Raw genomic sequence first — 16,660 nt, 5'->3', positions numbered from 1 at the left:
GATGGACCCCAGGAAGAGTAGGTGCTGATTTAGCAACAGCTAATGGGGATCCTAATAAAATACTAACATGTTCTTGTTACACAGGTATAAAGGCAACATAAGGTACATTTCTACTATTTTGCTGATATATTTGACTTGTAATGATGTCCAAAGTAATAATCAATTAACCTCAACTTCTGACATACTGCAGTGATGTAAAGTACTTAAGTAAATATACTTTGAAGTACTACTTATGTAGGTTTTTTTGTTATCTGTACTTTACTATTTTAATTTTTGACAACTTTTACTTTTACTCCTCTACATTCCTAAAGAAAATTATGTATTTTTTACTCTATACATTTTCCCTGACACCCAAAAGTACTCATTACATTTTGAATAGTTGTCGGGACAGAAAAATGATCCAATTCACAAACTTAACAAGAGAAGATCCCTGGTCATCCCTACTGCCTCTGATCTGGAAGACTAACTAAACACAACTGCTTAGTTTGTAAATTATGTCTGAGTGTTGGAGTGTGCCCCTGGCTATCTGTAAATTTAAAAAACAAGAAAATCTTGCCGTCTGGTTTGCTTAATATAAGGAATTGGAAATTATTTTTTACTTTTGATACTTAAGTACATTTTATAAATTACATTTACTTTTGATACTTTTAGACTTTTCCTCAATTAGTATTTTACTGGGTGACTTTCACTTTTCTTTGAGTCATGTTCTATTAAGGTATCTTTACTTTTACTCAACGATGACAATCGGGTGCTTTTTGCACCACTGACATACTGTATGTTTGTATCTCCTGTTCAATCCCATACAGCAGCTAGTGATGGTTGTGTTTGTTTTGATTGGTCTTGTATTGATTGTATTGTGTTGATGTTGTTATTTTGCTATATGTTGTATTGTGTTGATGTTGTTATTTTGCTATATGTTGTATTGTGTTGATGTTGTTATTTTGCTATATGTTGTGTTGTGTTGATGTTATTTTGCTATATGTTGTGTTGTATTGTGTTGATGTTGTTATTTTGCTATATGTTGTATTGTGTTGATGTTGTTATTTTGCTATATGTTGTATTGTATTGTATTGATGTTGTTATTTTGCTATATGTTGTGTTGTATTGTATTGATGTTGTTATTTTGCTATATGTTGTGTTGATGTTGTTATTTTGCTATATGTTGTGTTGATGTTGTTATTTTGCTATATGTTGTGTTGATGTTGTTATTTTGCTATATGTTGTGTTGATGTTGTTATTTTGCTATATGTTGTGTTGATGTTGTTATTTTGCTATATGTTGTGTTGATGTTGTTATTTTGCTATATGTTGTGTTGATGTTGTTATTTTGCTATATGTTGTGTTGATGTTGTTATTTTGCTATATGGTGTATTGTATTGATGTTGTTATTTTGCTATATGTTGTGTTGATGTTGTTATTTTGCTATATGTTGTGTTGATGTTGTTATTTTGCTATATGTTGTGTTGATGTTGTTATTTTGCTATATGTTGTGTTGATGTTGTTATTTTGCTATATGTTGTGTTGATGTTGTTATTTTGCTATATGTTGTGTTGATGTTGTTATTTTGCTATATGTTGTGTTGATGTTGTTATTTTGCTATATGTTGTGTTGATGTTGTTATTTTGCTATATGGTGTATTGTATTGATGTTGTTATTTTGCTATATGTTGTGTTGATGTTGTTATTTTGCTATATGTTGTGTTGATGTTGTTATTTTGCTATATATTGTATTGTATTGATGTTGTTATTTTGCTATATGGTGTATTGTATTGATGTTGTTATTTTGCTATATGGTGTATTGTATTGATGTTGTTATTTTGCTATATGGTGTATTGTATTGATGTTGTTATTTTGCTATATGGTGTATTGTGTTGATGTTGTTTAATTTGCTGTATATTGTATTGTGTTGTTGTTATTTTGCTATATGGTGTATTGTGTTTATGTTGTTTATTTTGCTGTATATTGTATTGTGTTGTTGTTATTTTGCTATATGGTGTATTGTGTTGATGTTGTTATTTTGCTATATGGTGTATTGTGTTTATGTTGTTTATTTTGCTGTATATTGTATTGTGTTGTTGTTATTTTGCTATATGGTGTATTGTGTTGATGTTGTTATTTTGCTATATGGTGTATTGTGTTGATGTTGTTATTTGGCTGTGTATTGTATTGTGTTGATGTTGTTATTTTGCTATATGGTGTATTGTATTGATGTTGTTATTTTGCTGTATATTGTATTGTGTTGATGTTGTTATTTTGCTGTATGTTCTATTGTATTGTGCTGATGTTCACAGGGCTCCCTTGAGAATGAGACCCTGGTCTCAATGGTGCCTTCCATTTCTAAATCTAAGATTTAATTTTTTTTAAATAATTGAATTCATTTGATGGATACTGTGTTCTTCTCCTGCATCGCTAGGCCCTCTAGTGGTATCTCCTAGACATACAAGATGAAAGATGAAGCATTCAAGATGAGACATTCAAGATGAGACATCAAGATGATACCATCAAGCTTAGACATTCAAATTGATACTTTCAAGATGAGACATTCAAAATGAGACATTCAAGGTGAGACATTCAGGATGATACCATCAAGACTAGACATTCAAAATGATACCATCAAGACTAGACATTCAAAATGATACCATCAAGATGAGACATTCAAGATGAGACATTCAGAATGATACCATCAAGATGAGACATTCAAAATGATAGCATTAAGATGAGACATTCAAGATGAGACATCAAGATGATACCATCAAGATTAGACATTCAAATTGATACTTTCAAGATGAGACATTCAAAATGAGACATTCAAGGTGAGACATTCAGGATGATACCATCAAGACTAGACATTCAAAATGATACCATCAAGATGAGACATTCAAGATGAGACATTCAGAATGATACCATCAAGATGAGACATTCAAAATGATAGCATTAAGATGAGACATTCAAGATGATACCATCAAGATGAGACATGCAAGTTGAGACATTAAAGATAATTCCATCAAGATGAGACATTCAAGATGATACCATCAGGATGAGACATTCAGGATGATACCATCAAGACTAGACATTCAAAATGATACCATCAAGATGAGACATTCAAGATGAGACATTCAGAATGATACCATCAAGATGAGACATTAAAAATGATAGCATTAAGATGAGACATTCAAGATGATACCATCAAGATGAGACATGCAAGTTGAGACATTAAAGATAATACCATCAAGATGAGACATTCAAGATGATACCATCAGGATGAGACATTCAGGATGATACCATCAAGATGAGACATTCAAGATGAGACATTAAAGATGATACCATCAAGATGAGACATTCAAGATGATACTTTCAAGATGATACCATCAAGATGAGACATTCAAGATGATACTTTCAAGATGAGACATTCAAGGTGAGACATTCAGGATGATACCATCAAGATGAGACATTCAAGATAATACCATCAAGATGAGGCATTCAAGGTGAGACATTCAGGATGATACCATCAAGATGAGACATTCAAGATAATACCATCAATATGAGACATTCAAGGTGAGACATTCAAGATGATACCATCAAGATGAGACATTCAGGATGATACCATCAAGATGAGACATTCAAGATGAGACATTCAGGATGATACCATCAAGATGAGACATTCAATATGTTACATTCAGGATGATACCATCAAGATGAGATATTCAAGATAATACCATCAAGATGAGACATTCAAGATGAGACATTCAGGATGAGACATTCAGGATGATACCATCAAGATGAGACATTCAGGATGATACCATCAAGATGAGACATTCAGGATGATACCATCAAGATGAGACATTCAAGATGTTACATTCAGGATGATACCATCAAGATGAGACATTCAATATGTTACATTCAGGATGATACCATCAAGATGAGATATTCAAGATAATACCATCAAGATGAGACATTCAAGATGAGACATTCAGGATGAGACATTCAGGATGATACCATCAAGATGAGACATTCAGGATGATACCATCAAGATGAGACATTCAGGATGATACCATCAAGATGAGACATTCAGGATGATACCATCAAGATGAGACATTCAAGATGTTACATTCAGGATGATACCATCAAGATGAGACATTCAAGATAATACCATCAGGATGAGACATTCAAGATGATACCATCAAGATGAGACATTCAAGATGTTACATTCAGGATGATACCATCAAGATGTTACATTCAGGATGATACCATCAAGATGAGATATTCAGGATGATACCATCAAGATGAGACATTCAAGATGAGACATTCAAGATGATACCATCAAGATGAGACATTCAAGATGATACCATCAAGATGAGACATTCAAGATGTTACATTCAGGATTATACCATCAAGATGAGATATTCAAGATAATACCATCAAGATGAGATATTCAAGATAATACCATCAAGATGAGACATTCAAGATGTTACATTCAGGATTATACCATCAAGATGAGATATTCAAGATAATACCATCAAGATGAGATATTCAAGATAATACCATCAAGATGAGACATTCAAGATGATACTTTCAAGATGAGACATTCAGGATGATACCATCAAGAAGTTACATTCAGGATGATACATTCAAGATGAGACATTCAAGAAGACATACAAGATGGCATGGACGCCGCTGACAGTAACATTTTTGCAACTGACAGTACCATTTTAATGGGCAACACAGAAAAACCAAGCCCCTTTTGATATCATTGAAGATCAAAATGATACAAGACAAACCTAGGTTCACAAGAAGAAAAACTTTATTCATTTTCTTACTTACAAACATTTTAAAAAGTAACCTAAATAATGAAATTACTTCAACCTAAGATAGATTTGCTCGTTGCAAATAATCCAACTGAAAATATATACCAAGCTCCGTTACATTTTCCTAAATAAGCAAAATATACAGGAGCAAAAGCTGAAAAAAAATATCTCGTGTATTTTTTCAATTTTTGTTGCTGCCGCCGTCCAGAAAGGAAGGAGGTCAAGGAGCAACAATGAGTTGTAAATACATGACAAACTTTCCTTGTATTATATGCACAAGAAAAAATACAAATAATAATTGCACATCATTCCCTTGTTATTGCATCAGTTGCATTTTAGTCTGTTTCAGTAGGTGTGTATACTCAGTCATATACGCCAGTGTAAATACAGTTTCAATACACTGTAACAACATATGGATATTGAAGTTATTGAAATCACATTGGTATCACTATTTCAACAATTCAATATTCCTGCCTAGTCTGAATGCAATCGATGATGAGAAGCTGAACAGTTCTAAAAAGCGAGCTTGCCAAAAAAAACAGATATTTTAACTTGCTTAAATGACAAACATTCCATTGAATTACAAGCTATGACAAATGTTTAAATTAAATGAATAACACAAACCCATAATGTCAAGGCTAGCACTACTACTTAAGTTTAACATCAAAATGTAAGAATTATTGCAGAATAATAATCAACTATGCATCGTTCAGTACATCAGTACAGCATTTGGTCCATTGACATATCACGTTTATATGATGAAAGCGGTTGAAATTAGACCCAAAGTCAGGCTCAGCATATTGAAACCAAAACAGGGAGTTACATGAAACAAACCAGTCTTACAGAATGAAAATCCAGACCAGGATGGTTTTTACTGTAGTTGAAACCAGTTGGACAGTGAATGAATGACCTGTGTTGAGAGGATAACATTCAACGGCTGTTCATATGCATCAATGCTGAATATGACCTCAGCCCAGGCTTGCAAACATGCCATGTCACAACCGCCTATACTTTGAATAAGCTTGAGAATTGTTATGAAGGGAATTTGCCATGTTTAATCCAAACAAATATAGCCCAAACCTCCCCTGAAATCCAATACAATACACACAAAAAAAACCTATCTTAAATATCATGATCAACCAAAACAGTCATTATAATGCACCAAGAAACAATAAATAGAATTGCAATTTGTTTTTTAAATCATCACTTAAAACGAGCAACATGACTTTGTAATCTAATCCGTTGACATCATCGTAAAAGCATAATGACATTCAAAACCTAAAGCAAATAAACAATATTATAATAAACTAACATGATGGATGAACAATCGAATGTGGCGGCGTGGGGGTAAACACGTCCGCCCAGGCCCCACGGGTTCCCCCATGAACCCCGGAACATTCCATGGCCCATAAACATTTGGCTCCATCCAAACACCTATGGCCACGTCCCAATAATATCAAACAGCTTCCTCTCCTGGTCTCCTTTCCTTCAAGAGTAGTACATTGAAGCCTCTTTTATCTGTCGTGGACATGGGAGTGAAGGAGACGACGAAAGGAAGCTAACTAAGAGAATTTGGACACAGCAATAGTCTTAAGTCCAACTAATTCCTCACACACTAGAGGCAGTCCACAGTATAATGAAGAGTTGAATTGTCTATTGCATGAGCGTAGCATAGCTGACTATGTGGTCACCCACAGTAGTCTTGGTTAAGAAATCGAGTAAACAATCATTTTAGTTTTCAGTCAGTTAGGATACAGTTTTTAGCCACTGATGATTCTTTTCTTGAGTAATTTCCTTTCATGCTTCTTAAATACTATAAATAGGGTTCCTGGAGGATGTGAGGGAGAGTTATTCATTTGGGGTGGTAGTAGGACTAGACGTGAATGGCAAAAAAAACTCATGAAAATAATTGCGGAAAAGGTTTGGAGCAGTGGAGGCTGGTGGGAGGAGTTATAGGAGGACGGGCTCATTGTAATGGCTGGAATAGAATACATGGAACGGTATCAAACACATCAAACATACGGAAACCACATGCTTGACTCAGTTCCATTAATTCCATTCCAGCCATTACAATGAGCCCATCCTCCAATAGCTCCTCCCACCAGCAATAACATAGCAACACCATAGGAACACTTACACCAAACTGGAATACTCAAATACATACAATACATTACTGAACACATGCAGTATAAGTCATAATGTAAAATACAAGAAATGGACATAGAAAGGAGGGTTCTAGGAGTGATACCATTGGCTCAAAGAGGTCATGTGATGCAGCAAAAAGTTATGGGTAGAGATCGGATTAGTAAGCAGATCATTTTAAGGATCCGAATAGGGGTAAAAACAGAACAATTTAAATTGACCTAAAAAAGACCTCTTTTCAAAAGAGCATCATAAAGTAATCATTGGGCTACATCCCACCATACTGTGCCGATAGCATCACAGCATTTTTTTCCAATGTTTTTACACTTTTACATTTTTTTTTGTACATTTTTTTTCAAACTGATATTGAAATCCTATTTTGTAACACTAGCAGAGAGAGTGATAGAGAGAGAATTCAGAATAACACAATTTGATCCTAATGAACGTTCAACATGCTTCAACACTTGTCTAAAGGTCTAAAATCAACAAAAACAAAGACATTACTTATTTTTTCAGTTTCTCTGAAAGCAACAGGTCTCTTATTAGAGAGCGATCATGGTAGTAAGCTGGAGGGTCAAGGGAGTTGTTATCAGAGCCAGATTCATTAGTCTAGAGGGCATCATCATCAGGAGTTAGGTAGGAACATCATGTCTTCAGTGGTCAGGAGCTGGAGGGAGCGGAGCAGAGGGAGTGGAGGCCGGCCGGGCTGGGTCCTTAGGATGTCGTCATGGAGGATGGGTCATTCCACATGGCCGCCACGTCTCTGAACCTGCCACAGGGCATGATGGGAAAGGGAGTACATTATTGTTTCTGTCAAATTCTTTAGCTGAAGATAATGTAATAACAACAAACAGACAAACAGAGGATCCCTGGGACAGCAGGTGAGCTATTGACCCCTTTGTCAATTGTAATGTGTGTGTGTCTGCCAGAACTCTGACCTTGCGTTGATGAGGTACTGGGCCAGGCTGATGTTGGCGGGGGTTCCTGTGATGGTGATCTGGCGCTCCGATGACCCTTCCATGGCGTTAGCAATTTTGATCTGCGCCCCAGACATCTGACGGATCTCGTTGATTTTGGTTCCCTGGCGCCCGATTATGCAGCCTATTAGCTGGGAAGAAGAGGCGGAGGGACTTAAAACAGGGGAATAGCAAAGTCTGAATGGAATGCAGACAAAGGCACACGCACCCTGACACACTGACCCCTTTTTTCAATTGTTCTATTTTTACAAATATATCCATGGTTGTGCATGCAAGCATTTGAAAACTATTTGTTAAAATATTGACTGACTATTGGTGAAATCACCTTACCCATCCCTTACATGACCATAGATGACCAATGTCAAATGAAAAGATCCATGGTCCCCATACTCACATCATTGGGAATGGTGAGTTCATGAGTACTGGCCTGGTTACTGGCATCCAGACCTGCTATATGGGAGAGAGAGAGACCGAGAGAGGGGACACGGCATAAAATAGAGTTTTGCACGCGGAGGGTGGCGTCCGCTGTGAGCGACAGTTAGCTTTGGAGACCTATAGTCGGAACCCTGATTGGAGATGCTTCTGCAGAGGTCTTGAGAGAGGAGCCTGTGGCTTCTGCTTCTCTGTTGGAAAGGGGGTTGGTTCTCAAACCAGAGGAGATTTACCCGCCGACCCAGATAAAACTAACTCGGAAGGACCAAAATCTTCAAGGCGCTACAAAAGCAGATTAAGAAAATGAACCAAATATTTGAGAAACTACAAATAAAAGGTCAACAAGAGCAACCACCAGGTGGCCATGTCATCGGAAGCGCAGCACAAAGAACGACAGGAAGAGAATGAACAGAAAGACAGAGGAAGAGAGAGAGAAAGAGGAGGAAGTGTGTGTGTGTGTCTCTACAGGTAAAAAAAGAGAAGGAGATTTGGTAGAGGGTGGTTCTCGTGTAGGTGGGTACGTACCGGGGAAGGCAGGGGTGGTCTGTCCAAGGGGGTTAAAGGGGGTTTGCTGCATAGCCAACTGGTGGAGCTTGGTCAACTGCTGAGGGGGGTAGGAGGGACAGCAGAGCTATGAGGGCATCGTTAAAACACACACACACACACAGGTCAGGTCTGTCACCAAGAAACCGTACAAGAAGAAAGACAGGATTCAGGAGAAGCAGTGACACAGATAGGAGGAGAGAGAGAGAGAGAGAGAGAGAGAGAAAGGAAACTCATAGAGGACTTGGCCCGAGTCGGTGAAGAAAGGACGTCTCTGTGTGTTTGGATGGTGCCATGTGAAATGTAGTTCATGGATGTCTGTGTCTGAAACACTTGGACCCAACATGGAGTCATGAAACATACCATGTCCGTTTGACTACGTTGCAGTATTCCTTGAAATTGACCTCCTCCTCTCTGAAGAAATACTGCACTTAACTTTCACATTCCTCACTTGAGCAACCGGTATCCTTATTATTCTGGGTGATAAGGAAATAATTGTTTTCTTTCTGTGACCCTCTGCTCGTTTTCCTACAGGCCAAGTCCTATGAAGTTTGGCTCCAAACGAAGGACAGAGGTTGTGAGTAATTTCAGATTTGAAAGAGACAGAAATTACTTTTCAGAATTGGTGGTATTAATATTATGGGTTAATATTAATAGGATTGGACACGAGAGAGTAGAGAGTAGAGAGAAGACTGTCTCATGGAATTAGAACTCACGTCAGGGTGAGGGATGGCGTATTGTCCCTGAATGGTGTACGCCTGGAAAGAGAGGAGGGAGAAACATACAACTCTATTAGAATCTGCTGATGGAAGTGGCTAAATCAGCGTTTCCCAAACTCGGTCCTCGGACCCCAAGGAATGCACATTTTGTTTTTTGCCCGAACACTACACAGCTGATTCAAATTTCAAAGCTGGATGTTTAGTTGATTATTTGAATTAGCTGTGTTGTGCTAGTGCAAAAACCAAAGCGTGCACCCCTTGCTGTCCTGGGGCCCGAGTTTGGGAAAGTCCATGTACTTCCACTATACCTCCACTAGGGGCGGTAGTGGTCTACATTCGTGACCCCACATCTATCAGAGTCATATTCACTGATTCTAGTCACTTGATACTCTTTCAGTATTCTCTTAGCAGGGTTGGGCCAATTCCATTTCAATTCCAGTCAATGCAGAAAGTAACCCAAATTCCAATTCCACATTTCCTCATTGAAAAGCATGTAAGAGAATCTGAATTAGAATTTCAGTGTACTTCCTGAATTGACTAGAATTTAAATGGAACAGACCCCAACCCTGTCTTAGTATTATCTTTTATGGAAATCAAGTTAAATTCATGACAAATTTAAACATACAATGCTAGCAACAAAAAAAAGATCTATGAGCAACCTTGAAAAACAATTCAGATATCATATCCCTTGTACTGAGGTGAACACTGAACATAACTGTCTACTTCAGTCTCTGACCACTTATGTGGCTCCATTTTTGCAAGTCACCATTTGTGAAACTTGAGATAATGTCATAATGTCATATTACAGGCAATTATTCATAACGAAATGTGATATAATATCTGTTGGAGGGAGTTGGATAAACAATGGGAGCTTGCACACAAATACTTTGCTGATGTACTAAACATGTTACTGATCATTTCTTGGGTAGTAGGGCCATTTTATTTTTATTTTTTAGGAAAATAATGTGGTAGGCATAGAACTAATTTTACTATTTTATTTACAATAATAACTGCTCTCTTTAATCATATTGCAAGCTCCTCCATTGTCCTCTAGAATCCCTCTCTAGTTCTTCACCCCTCACATCAATCAGGTTCAGGTTAACTGCACTGGCTGAGAACAGCCAGGTGGGAGTGGCTACCGTGAGGGCTGGGGAGAGATGTGATTGGAGGAAGGAGTCGAGGACCCACTGTCAGGGGAATGTGCTTGGACCTAATTGATGTGTGCTCATCGGGGTTCACAGTGTGATAATGGGGTCAGCATTGGGCTGAATTCCATTTCAACACCAGCCAGCACAGCAACTACATCCAACATATTTTTGGATCATGTTTAGGATCAAGTCCTGAGTCAACTGGTGCTGAAATGGCAGCTAGCCCAGTTCTGATGGTGGTAGTGGTGGTGATGATGGTGGTGATGATATCATGCCAGCAGAGGCAGTGGCAGTGGTGAGGAGATGAGTGATAAAACCTGGTGACACTAACAGGCAGTGGCTGGTGCTGCAGTAAGAGGCTGAGGTTGGCAGTGGAGGCCCCCAGCGGGTCGGCTCTTACCTGGCCACCTGAAAAAATGACGGGGGTGGAGGCAGGCTTGGGGCGGTAGGGGATAGTGGCACCTTTCGGTGGGGACTGAGGAGAGGGAGGAGAGGGGAAGAGGGGTAGAGAGAGTGTTAGAGCAGTGGGATGAGGGATAGAGGAGAGATAGATAGACAGAGAGAGCATGAGAGACAAAGAGAAACAGAGAGAGACAGATACAGAGAGACACAGACACAGAGCACGAGATAAAGAGAGACAGAGAGAGAGAGAGAGAGAGAGAGAGAGAGAGAGAGAGCGAGAGTGCGGGAGAGAGACAGAGAGACCGAGAGAGAGAGAGAAAGAAGAGAAGACAGGAAGAGGTTTTGTAGACTGAGGGACAGTGCCTTGGGAGAAGACAGTCTGTGACACTCACTACATCACACTATTGTTCTTTACTGTGGATGCATGCAGTGACATGAAATAGGTGTTGTGTCTAAGAGCACACTGACAACTGGAATCACATGATTTTACCTCATAGGTCGGCTATATCATTTCAACCTGGGAAGCCATCATCTACAACATTGTTATAATCATTTTGTCCCATGGTCTATACTGACCAAGATCCTAATTCCTTCCTTAGATGTTTGAGACTGTATTTTTTTTTTTACATCCACATTGTACATTCTAGCTGATTCCTAAGGTCTGTGTGAATGTATTTTCCTGTGCATTCCCGGGAGGACTGACCCTCCTCCTTCATCCCTCCACACTCTACCTCTAGCATGACAACACAGATCTGCTTGACACACTGGATAATGGCTTCCGGGGCTCCTGAGATGGTGACTGCTCGTTCAGTGGAGTTGGGCAGCATGTCCCCTGCGACCTGTACCTGAGCACCTGTGGACTGAAGTGGGAAGACTGTTATTGAGCATGTGTACTGTGTAAGGTGCAATGAAAAATAGCTGGTCCTCAAGCCAGAAAGGAACGATTCCTAAACAAACTACTAATTAAAATGTAATGGCTAAATGTGATTTTTTTTTGCCAATTAATCATGAACTAACTAATAAATTGTCAAGTAAATTCAATCAATCGTTATCACTAATTATGCCCTTCCTTACCTCTCTCATTTCTTTGATTTTGGAGCCTCCTTTCCCTATAAGGGAGCCACATTGGCTGGCTGGGACAACCAGACGCAGGGTGACAGGAGGCTTGCTGGTGGCTGGACTGTTGCTCATAGAGTTGATTATATCCTGGGAAGAAACCATAAAGATCATATTAGTATAATAGTACTGTATTAAAATAACTGGTGTAACAGAATTTTAAAACTGCCACAAAATTGTAAAAACAGCCGTTGTAAAATGAAGCACGACCAAGAGGAGATTGAGGGAAATATGTATGCTAGATACCTCTTCAAACTTGTATGCGATCATGGCGAAGGCCTTGAAGATGGCATCTGTGGGTCCGGTGATGGTAACTATCCGCTCTGGGCAGTTTCCCTCAGAGATGTTGATGCGTGCACCGCTCTGCGGGTCAAACAGTAGACACAGTCAGATAAATAAAGTAGATCATGAAGTACGAAATGGAATACTATCCATTTAATATGCATTCTTAAAGTGGGTAAGGTGCATTATGGGATACATACTGCACTTACCTCTTCACGCATCTTCTTCACTGTCTCTCCTTTCTGAAAAGACAGACAACAGACAGACAAGAAACAGACAGCAGACAGACAACAGTTAAAATATCGGAGAGATGTCACATAAAAAAAAATTACTCATCTTAAAACAGTTTTGTAATATTCATACGATTGTGATGTGTTTATGAACATGATAGTTACCTTTCCAATGATGCTTCCAACCTCCTGTAAAGAAACAGAGGTTCAACAACAGTTAGCATCAACGTCCAACTCAATACATGACAGAGACTATCCCAAAAACCTTGAAAAGCGACCTCTCCTCGTCTCCCTCACAACCACTGATCTAAAAACACCTGACAGACAGTAACCTATCCAGCGCATTCAGCCAACGGTGGTCGTGAAGGAAAGGAGATAAGGAAATAAGGAAAGTAAGCCATATGAGAGTATTGGAACCCAGGCGGTGTGTACTGTACCTTGCCGTGCATCAGAAGCCTGATGGTGAGGGTGACATTGAGGCCTCCTTCGCCTGGCTGCTGCACCTTGGGTGGTTCCATGTTGGGATTGGATGTGAAGGAAGGGGTGTGGTCACGTAGAAGAGGAGTCCCAGGGCCAATGAGAGTGTTATGGAACAGCCAGCCAACCAGTCACCTGCAAGACAAGAAGGATGAGACACGACCACTCAATATTAGGCCCACTGGAAACAGAGTTACCAAACTACCACTGGTTAACATTGATGGATATCATCTTTGAATGAACCTGCTCATGAATACCATTCGAGTTCTGTTCAGACAGGAAGAGTTTAATAGACTGTGAGTGGCAGACAGTGCTTTAACTCTGGAGGACAATCCTTAACTCTGGGATCTTAATTTGACCTATATTGTCACAGCAAAAGAATCCTGCAGCAACAGGATTTGAATGTTTACTCCATAATGTTGCTTGATGAGTGGTTAGGCTATTAGCTGGCCAAAACTAGCCTACATGAAAAGTGCAATACTGTTAATATAACTGTGTGTTAGTGTTGGTTTTCAGTGAATTCATGTAAATTACGAAACTGAGCAACAAAAGGGTGATCAAATTAAGATCCTACACCTGTACATCATAAAAGTATAGGGACAGGGAAGGCCATAATCCCTGAACCCAGAACTAAATGAGCTAAGGCTGTCATAAGAGACTAGAGAGGCCATAACAGTGTTGTTTGGTTGGTTAGTTATAGCTCCATTTCATATTGTTTGGTTGGTTAGTTATAGCTCCATTTCATGTTGTTTGGTTGGTTAGTTGTAGCTCCATTTCATGTTGTTTGGTTGGGTAGTTGTAGCTCCATTTCATGTTGTTTGGTTGGTTAGTTGTAGCTTCATTTCATGTTGTTTGGTTGGTTAATTGTAGCTCCATTTCATGTTGTTTGGTTGGGTAGTTGTAGCTCCATTTCATGTTGTTTGGTTGGTTAGTTGTAGCTCCATTTCATGTTGTTTGGTTGGTCAGTTGTAGCTTCATTTCATGTTGTTTGGTTGGTTAGTTGTAGCTCCATTTCATGTTGTTTGGTTGGTTAGTTGTAGCTCCATTTCATGTTGTTTGGTTGGTTGGCTGTAGCTCCATTTCATGTTGTTTGGTTGGTTAGTTGTAGCTCCATTTCATGTTGTTTGGTTGGTTAGTTGTAGCTCCATCTCATGTTGTTTGGTTGGTTAGTTGTAGCTCCATTTCATGTTGTTTGGTTGGTTGTAGCTCCATTTCATGTTGTTTGGTTGGTTAGTTGTAGCTCCATTTCATGTTGTTTGGTTGGTTAGTTGTAGCTCCATTTCATGTTGTTTGGTTGGTTGGTTAGTTGTAGCTCCATTTCATGTTGTTTGGTTGGTTGTAGCTCCATTTCATGTTGTTTGGTTGGTTAGTTGTAGCTCCATTTCATGTTGTTTGGTTGGTTAGTTGTAGCTCCATTTCATGTTGTTTGGTTGGTCAGTTGTAGCTTCATTTCATGTTGTTTGGTTGGTTAGTTGTAGCTTCATTTCATGTTGTTTGGTTGGTTAGTTGTAGCTCCATTTCATGTTGTTTGGTTGGGTAGTTGTAGCTCCATTTCATGTTGTTTGGTTGGTTAGTTGTAGCTCCATTTCATGTTGTTTGGTTGGTCAGTTGTAGCTTCATTTCATGTTGTTTGGTTGGTTAGTTGTAGCTCCATTTCATGTTGTTTGGTTGGTTAGTTGTAGCTCCATTTCATGTTGTTTGGTTGGTTGGTTGTAGCTCCATTTCATGTTGTTTGGTTGGTTAGTTGTAGCTCCATTTCATGTTGTTTGGTTGGTTGGTTGTAGCTCCATTTCATGTTGTTTGGTTGGTTAGTTGTAGCTCCATTTCATGTTGTTTGGTTGGTTGTAGCTCCATTTCATGTTGTTTGGTTGGTTAGTTGTAGCTCCATTTCATGTTGTTTGGTTGGTTAGTTGTAGCTCCATTTCATGTTGTTTGGTTGGTTAGTTGTAGCTCCATTTCATGTTGTTTGGTTGGTTGGTTGTAGCTCCATTTCATGTTGTTTGGTTGGTTAGTTGTAGCTCCATTTCATGTTGTTTGGTTGGTTGGTTGGTTAGTTGTAGCTCCATTTCATGTTGTTTGGTTGGTTGTAGCTCCATTTCATGTTGTTTGGTTGGTTAGTTGTAGCTCCATTTCATGTTGTTTGGTTGGTTAGTTGTAGCTCCATTTCATGTTGTTTGGTTGGTTAGTTGTAGCTCCATTTCATGTTGTTTGGTTGGTTAGTTGTAGCTCCATTTCATGTTGTTTGGTTGGTTGGTTGTAGCTCCATTTCATGTTGTTTGGTTGGTTAGTTGTAGCTCCATTTCATGTTGTTTGGTTGGTTGGTTAGTTGTAGCTCCATTTCATGTTGTTTGGTTGGTTGTAGCTCCATTTCATGTTGTTTGGTTGGTTAGTTGTAGCTCCATTTCATGTTGTTTGGTTGGTTAGTTGTAGCTCCATTTCATGTTGTTTGGTTGGTTAGTTGTAGCTCCATTTCATGTTGTTTGGTTGGTTGGTTGGTTAGTTGTAGCTCCATTTCATGTTGTTTGGTTGGTTGTAGCTCCATTTCATGTTGTTTGGTTGGTTAGTTGTAGCTCCATTTCATGTTGTTTGGTTGGTTAGTTGTAGCTCCATTTCATGTTGTTTGGTTGGTTAGTTGTAGCTCCATTTCATGTTGTTTGACCTTTTTTTATTTATATCCATACAAAGGATACTGATTCATGATTTCGACTGGCTGAGAAAAGATTTCCCGTTCTAGATCTATGGATATAGAATGGGAAGTTGTTAATTCTAAATGTTCCGTTGCCATGATGGCTGGCAACGTTCTTATCCATTGCTTGCTAGCCAACTACGGCTAACACAGTCACGTCAAACCATGCAGCTAGAATAACAGCAATGTTGCTGCATTCAATTTCTTTGTATATATCCATAAAAACAATGTTGATTTCGACTGGCTGAAAAAAAGATGTCCATCTCGTCCTGACACATTAATTCCTAATAGGACAGTGGAGATCGAATTTCAATATTGAAACAATGTTGCAAATGTCAAGAGACAGACAGTGATGTTTGGACAAACCCCTGTTGTTATAAAACCCAAATATTAAGCTAGAAACATGGGGGAAAAATGTCAAGATGCTTTTTACAGTGGAAACCAAGTTAATGAATTGGCTGGCTGGGCTGATGAGACACTAGATGCGTAGAGATTTCTCAGATGGAACAGAAAACAAGATGTCCATTTTTATGTCATAGGCTTACCCCTGCCAAACTGTTTTTTTGTGTATGGTTTAGAACACATCTCAACCAATCACAATGCTTCTTTTGACCAACCCGTTGTAGAAAGAAAGAAGGAAAGAGCGAGAACCAGAGGTTGTATGATAGGCCAAACGGAGAGAGTGGGAGGCCACCGGAGGTCT

The 16,660-nt window shown here is 38.9% G+C and overlaps 1 protein-coding gene across 30 annotated transcripts in view; it reads right to left on the bottom strand.

The window, feature by feature from the left end:
- Positions 1-4,776: 4,776 nt before the first annotated feature.
- LOC109879361 (poly(rC)-binding protein 3) overlaps positions 4,777-16,660 on the bottom strand; it is a 31,288-nt gene continuing 19,404 nt past the window's right edge. For 4 of the 30 annotated variants that reach the window (XM_031824035.1, XM_031824036.1, XM_031824037.1 and 1 more), the window contains 12 exons: positions 13,232-13,406; positions 12,960-12,983; positions 12,765-12,806; positions 12,529-12,645; positions 12,241-12,372; positions 11,898-12,026; positions 11,096-11,239; positions 9,614-9,655; positions 8,880-8,985; positions 8,317-8,372; positions 7,884-8,053; positions 4,777-7,714 (listed from right to left, as the gene is read on the bottom strand). In XM_031824035.1, coding sequence (XP_031679895.1) covers positions 7,660-7,714; positions 7,884-8,053; positions 8,317-8,372; positions 8,880-8,985; positions 9,614-9,655; positions 11,096-11,239; positions 11,898-12,026; positions 12,241-12,372; positions 12,529-12,645; positions 12,765-12,806; positions 12,960-12,983; positions 13,232-13,312 — 1,098 coding nt within the window. In that variant the 5' untranslated portion in view covers positions 13,313-13,406 and the 3' untranslated portion in view covers positions 4,777-7,659. Of the gene's footprint in view, positions 7,715-7,883; positions 8,054-8,316; positions 8,986-9,613; positions 9,656-11,095; positions 11,240-11,897; positions 12,027-12,240; positions 12,373-12,528; positions 12,646-12,764; positions 12,807-12,959; positions 12,984-13,231; positions 13,407-16,660 lie in introns of those variants that run through there. The other 26 variants (XM_031824048.1, XM_031824049.1, XM_031824050.1 and 23 more) reach the window with 21 other exon arrangements.

The sequence above is a fragment of the Oncorhynchus kisutch genome, linkage group LG5 (genome assembly GCF_002021735.2).
Source record: "Oncorhynchus kisutch isolate 150728-3 linkage group LG5, Okis_V2, whole genome shotgun sequence".
Lineage (NCBI taxonomy): Eukaryota > Metazoa > Chordata > Actinopteri > Salmoniformes > Salmonidae > Oncorhynchus > Oncorhynchus kisutch.
The sequence above is the reverse complement of the archived record's forward strand: the minus strand, read 5'-3'. Positions and strand labels throughout refer to the sequence as shown.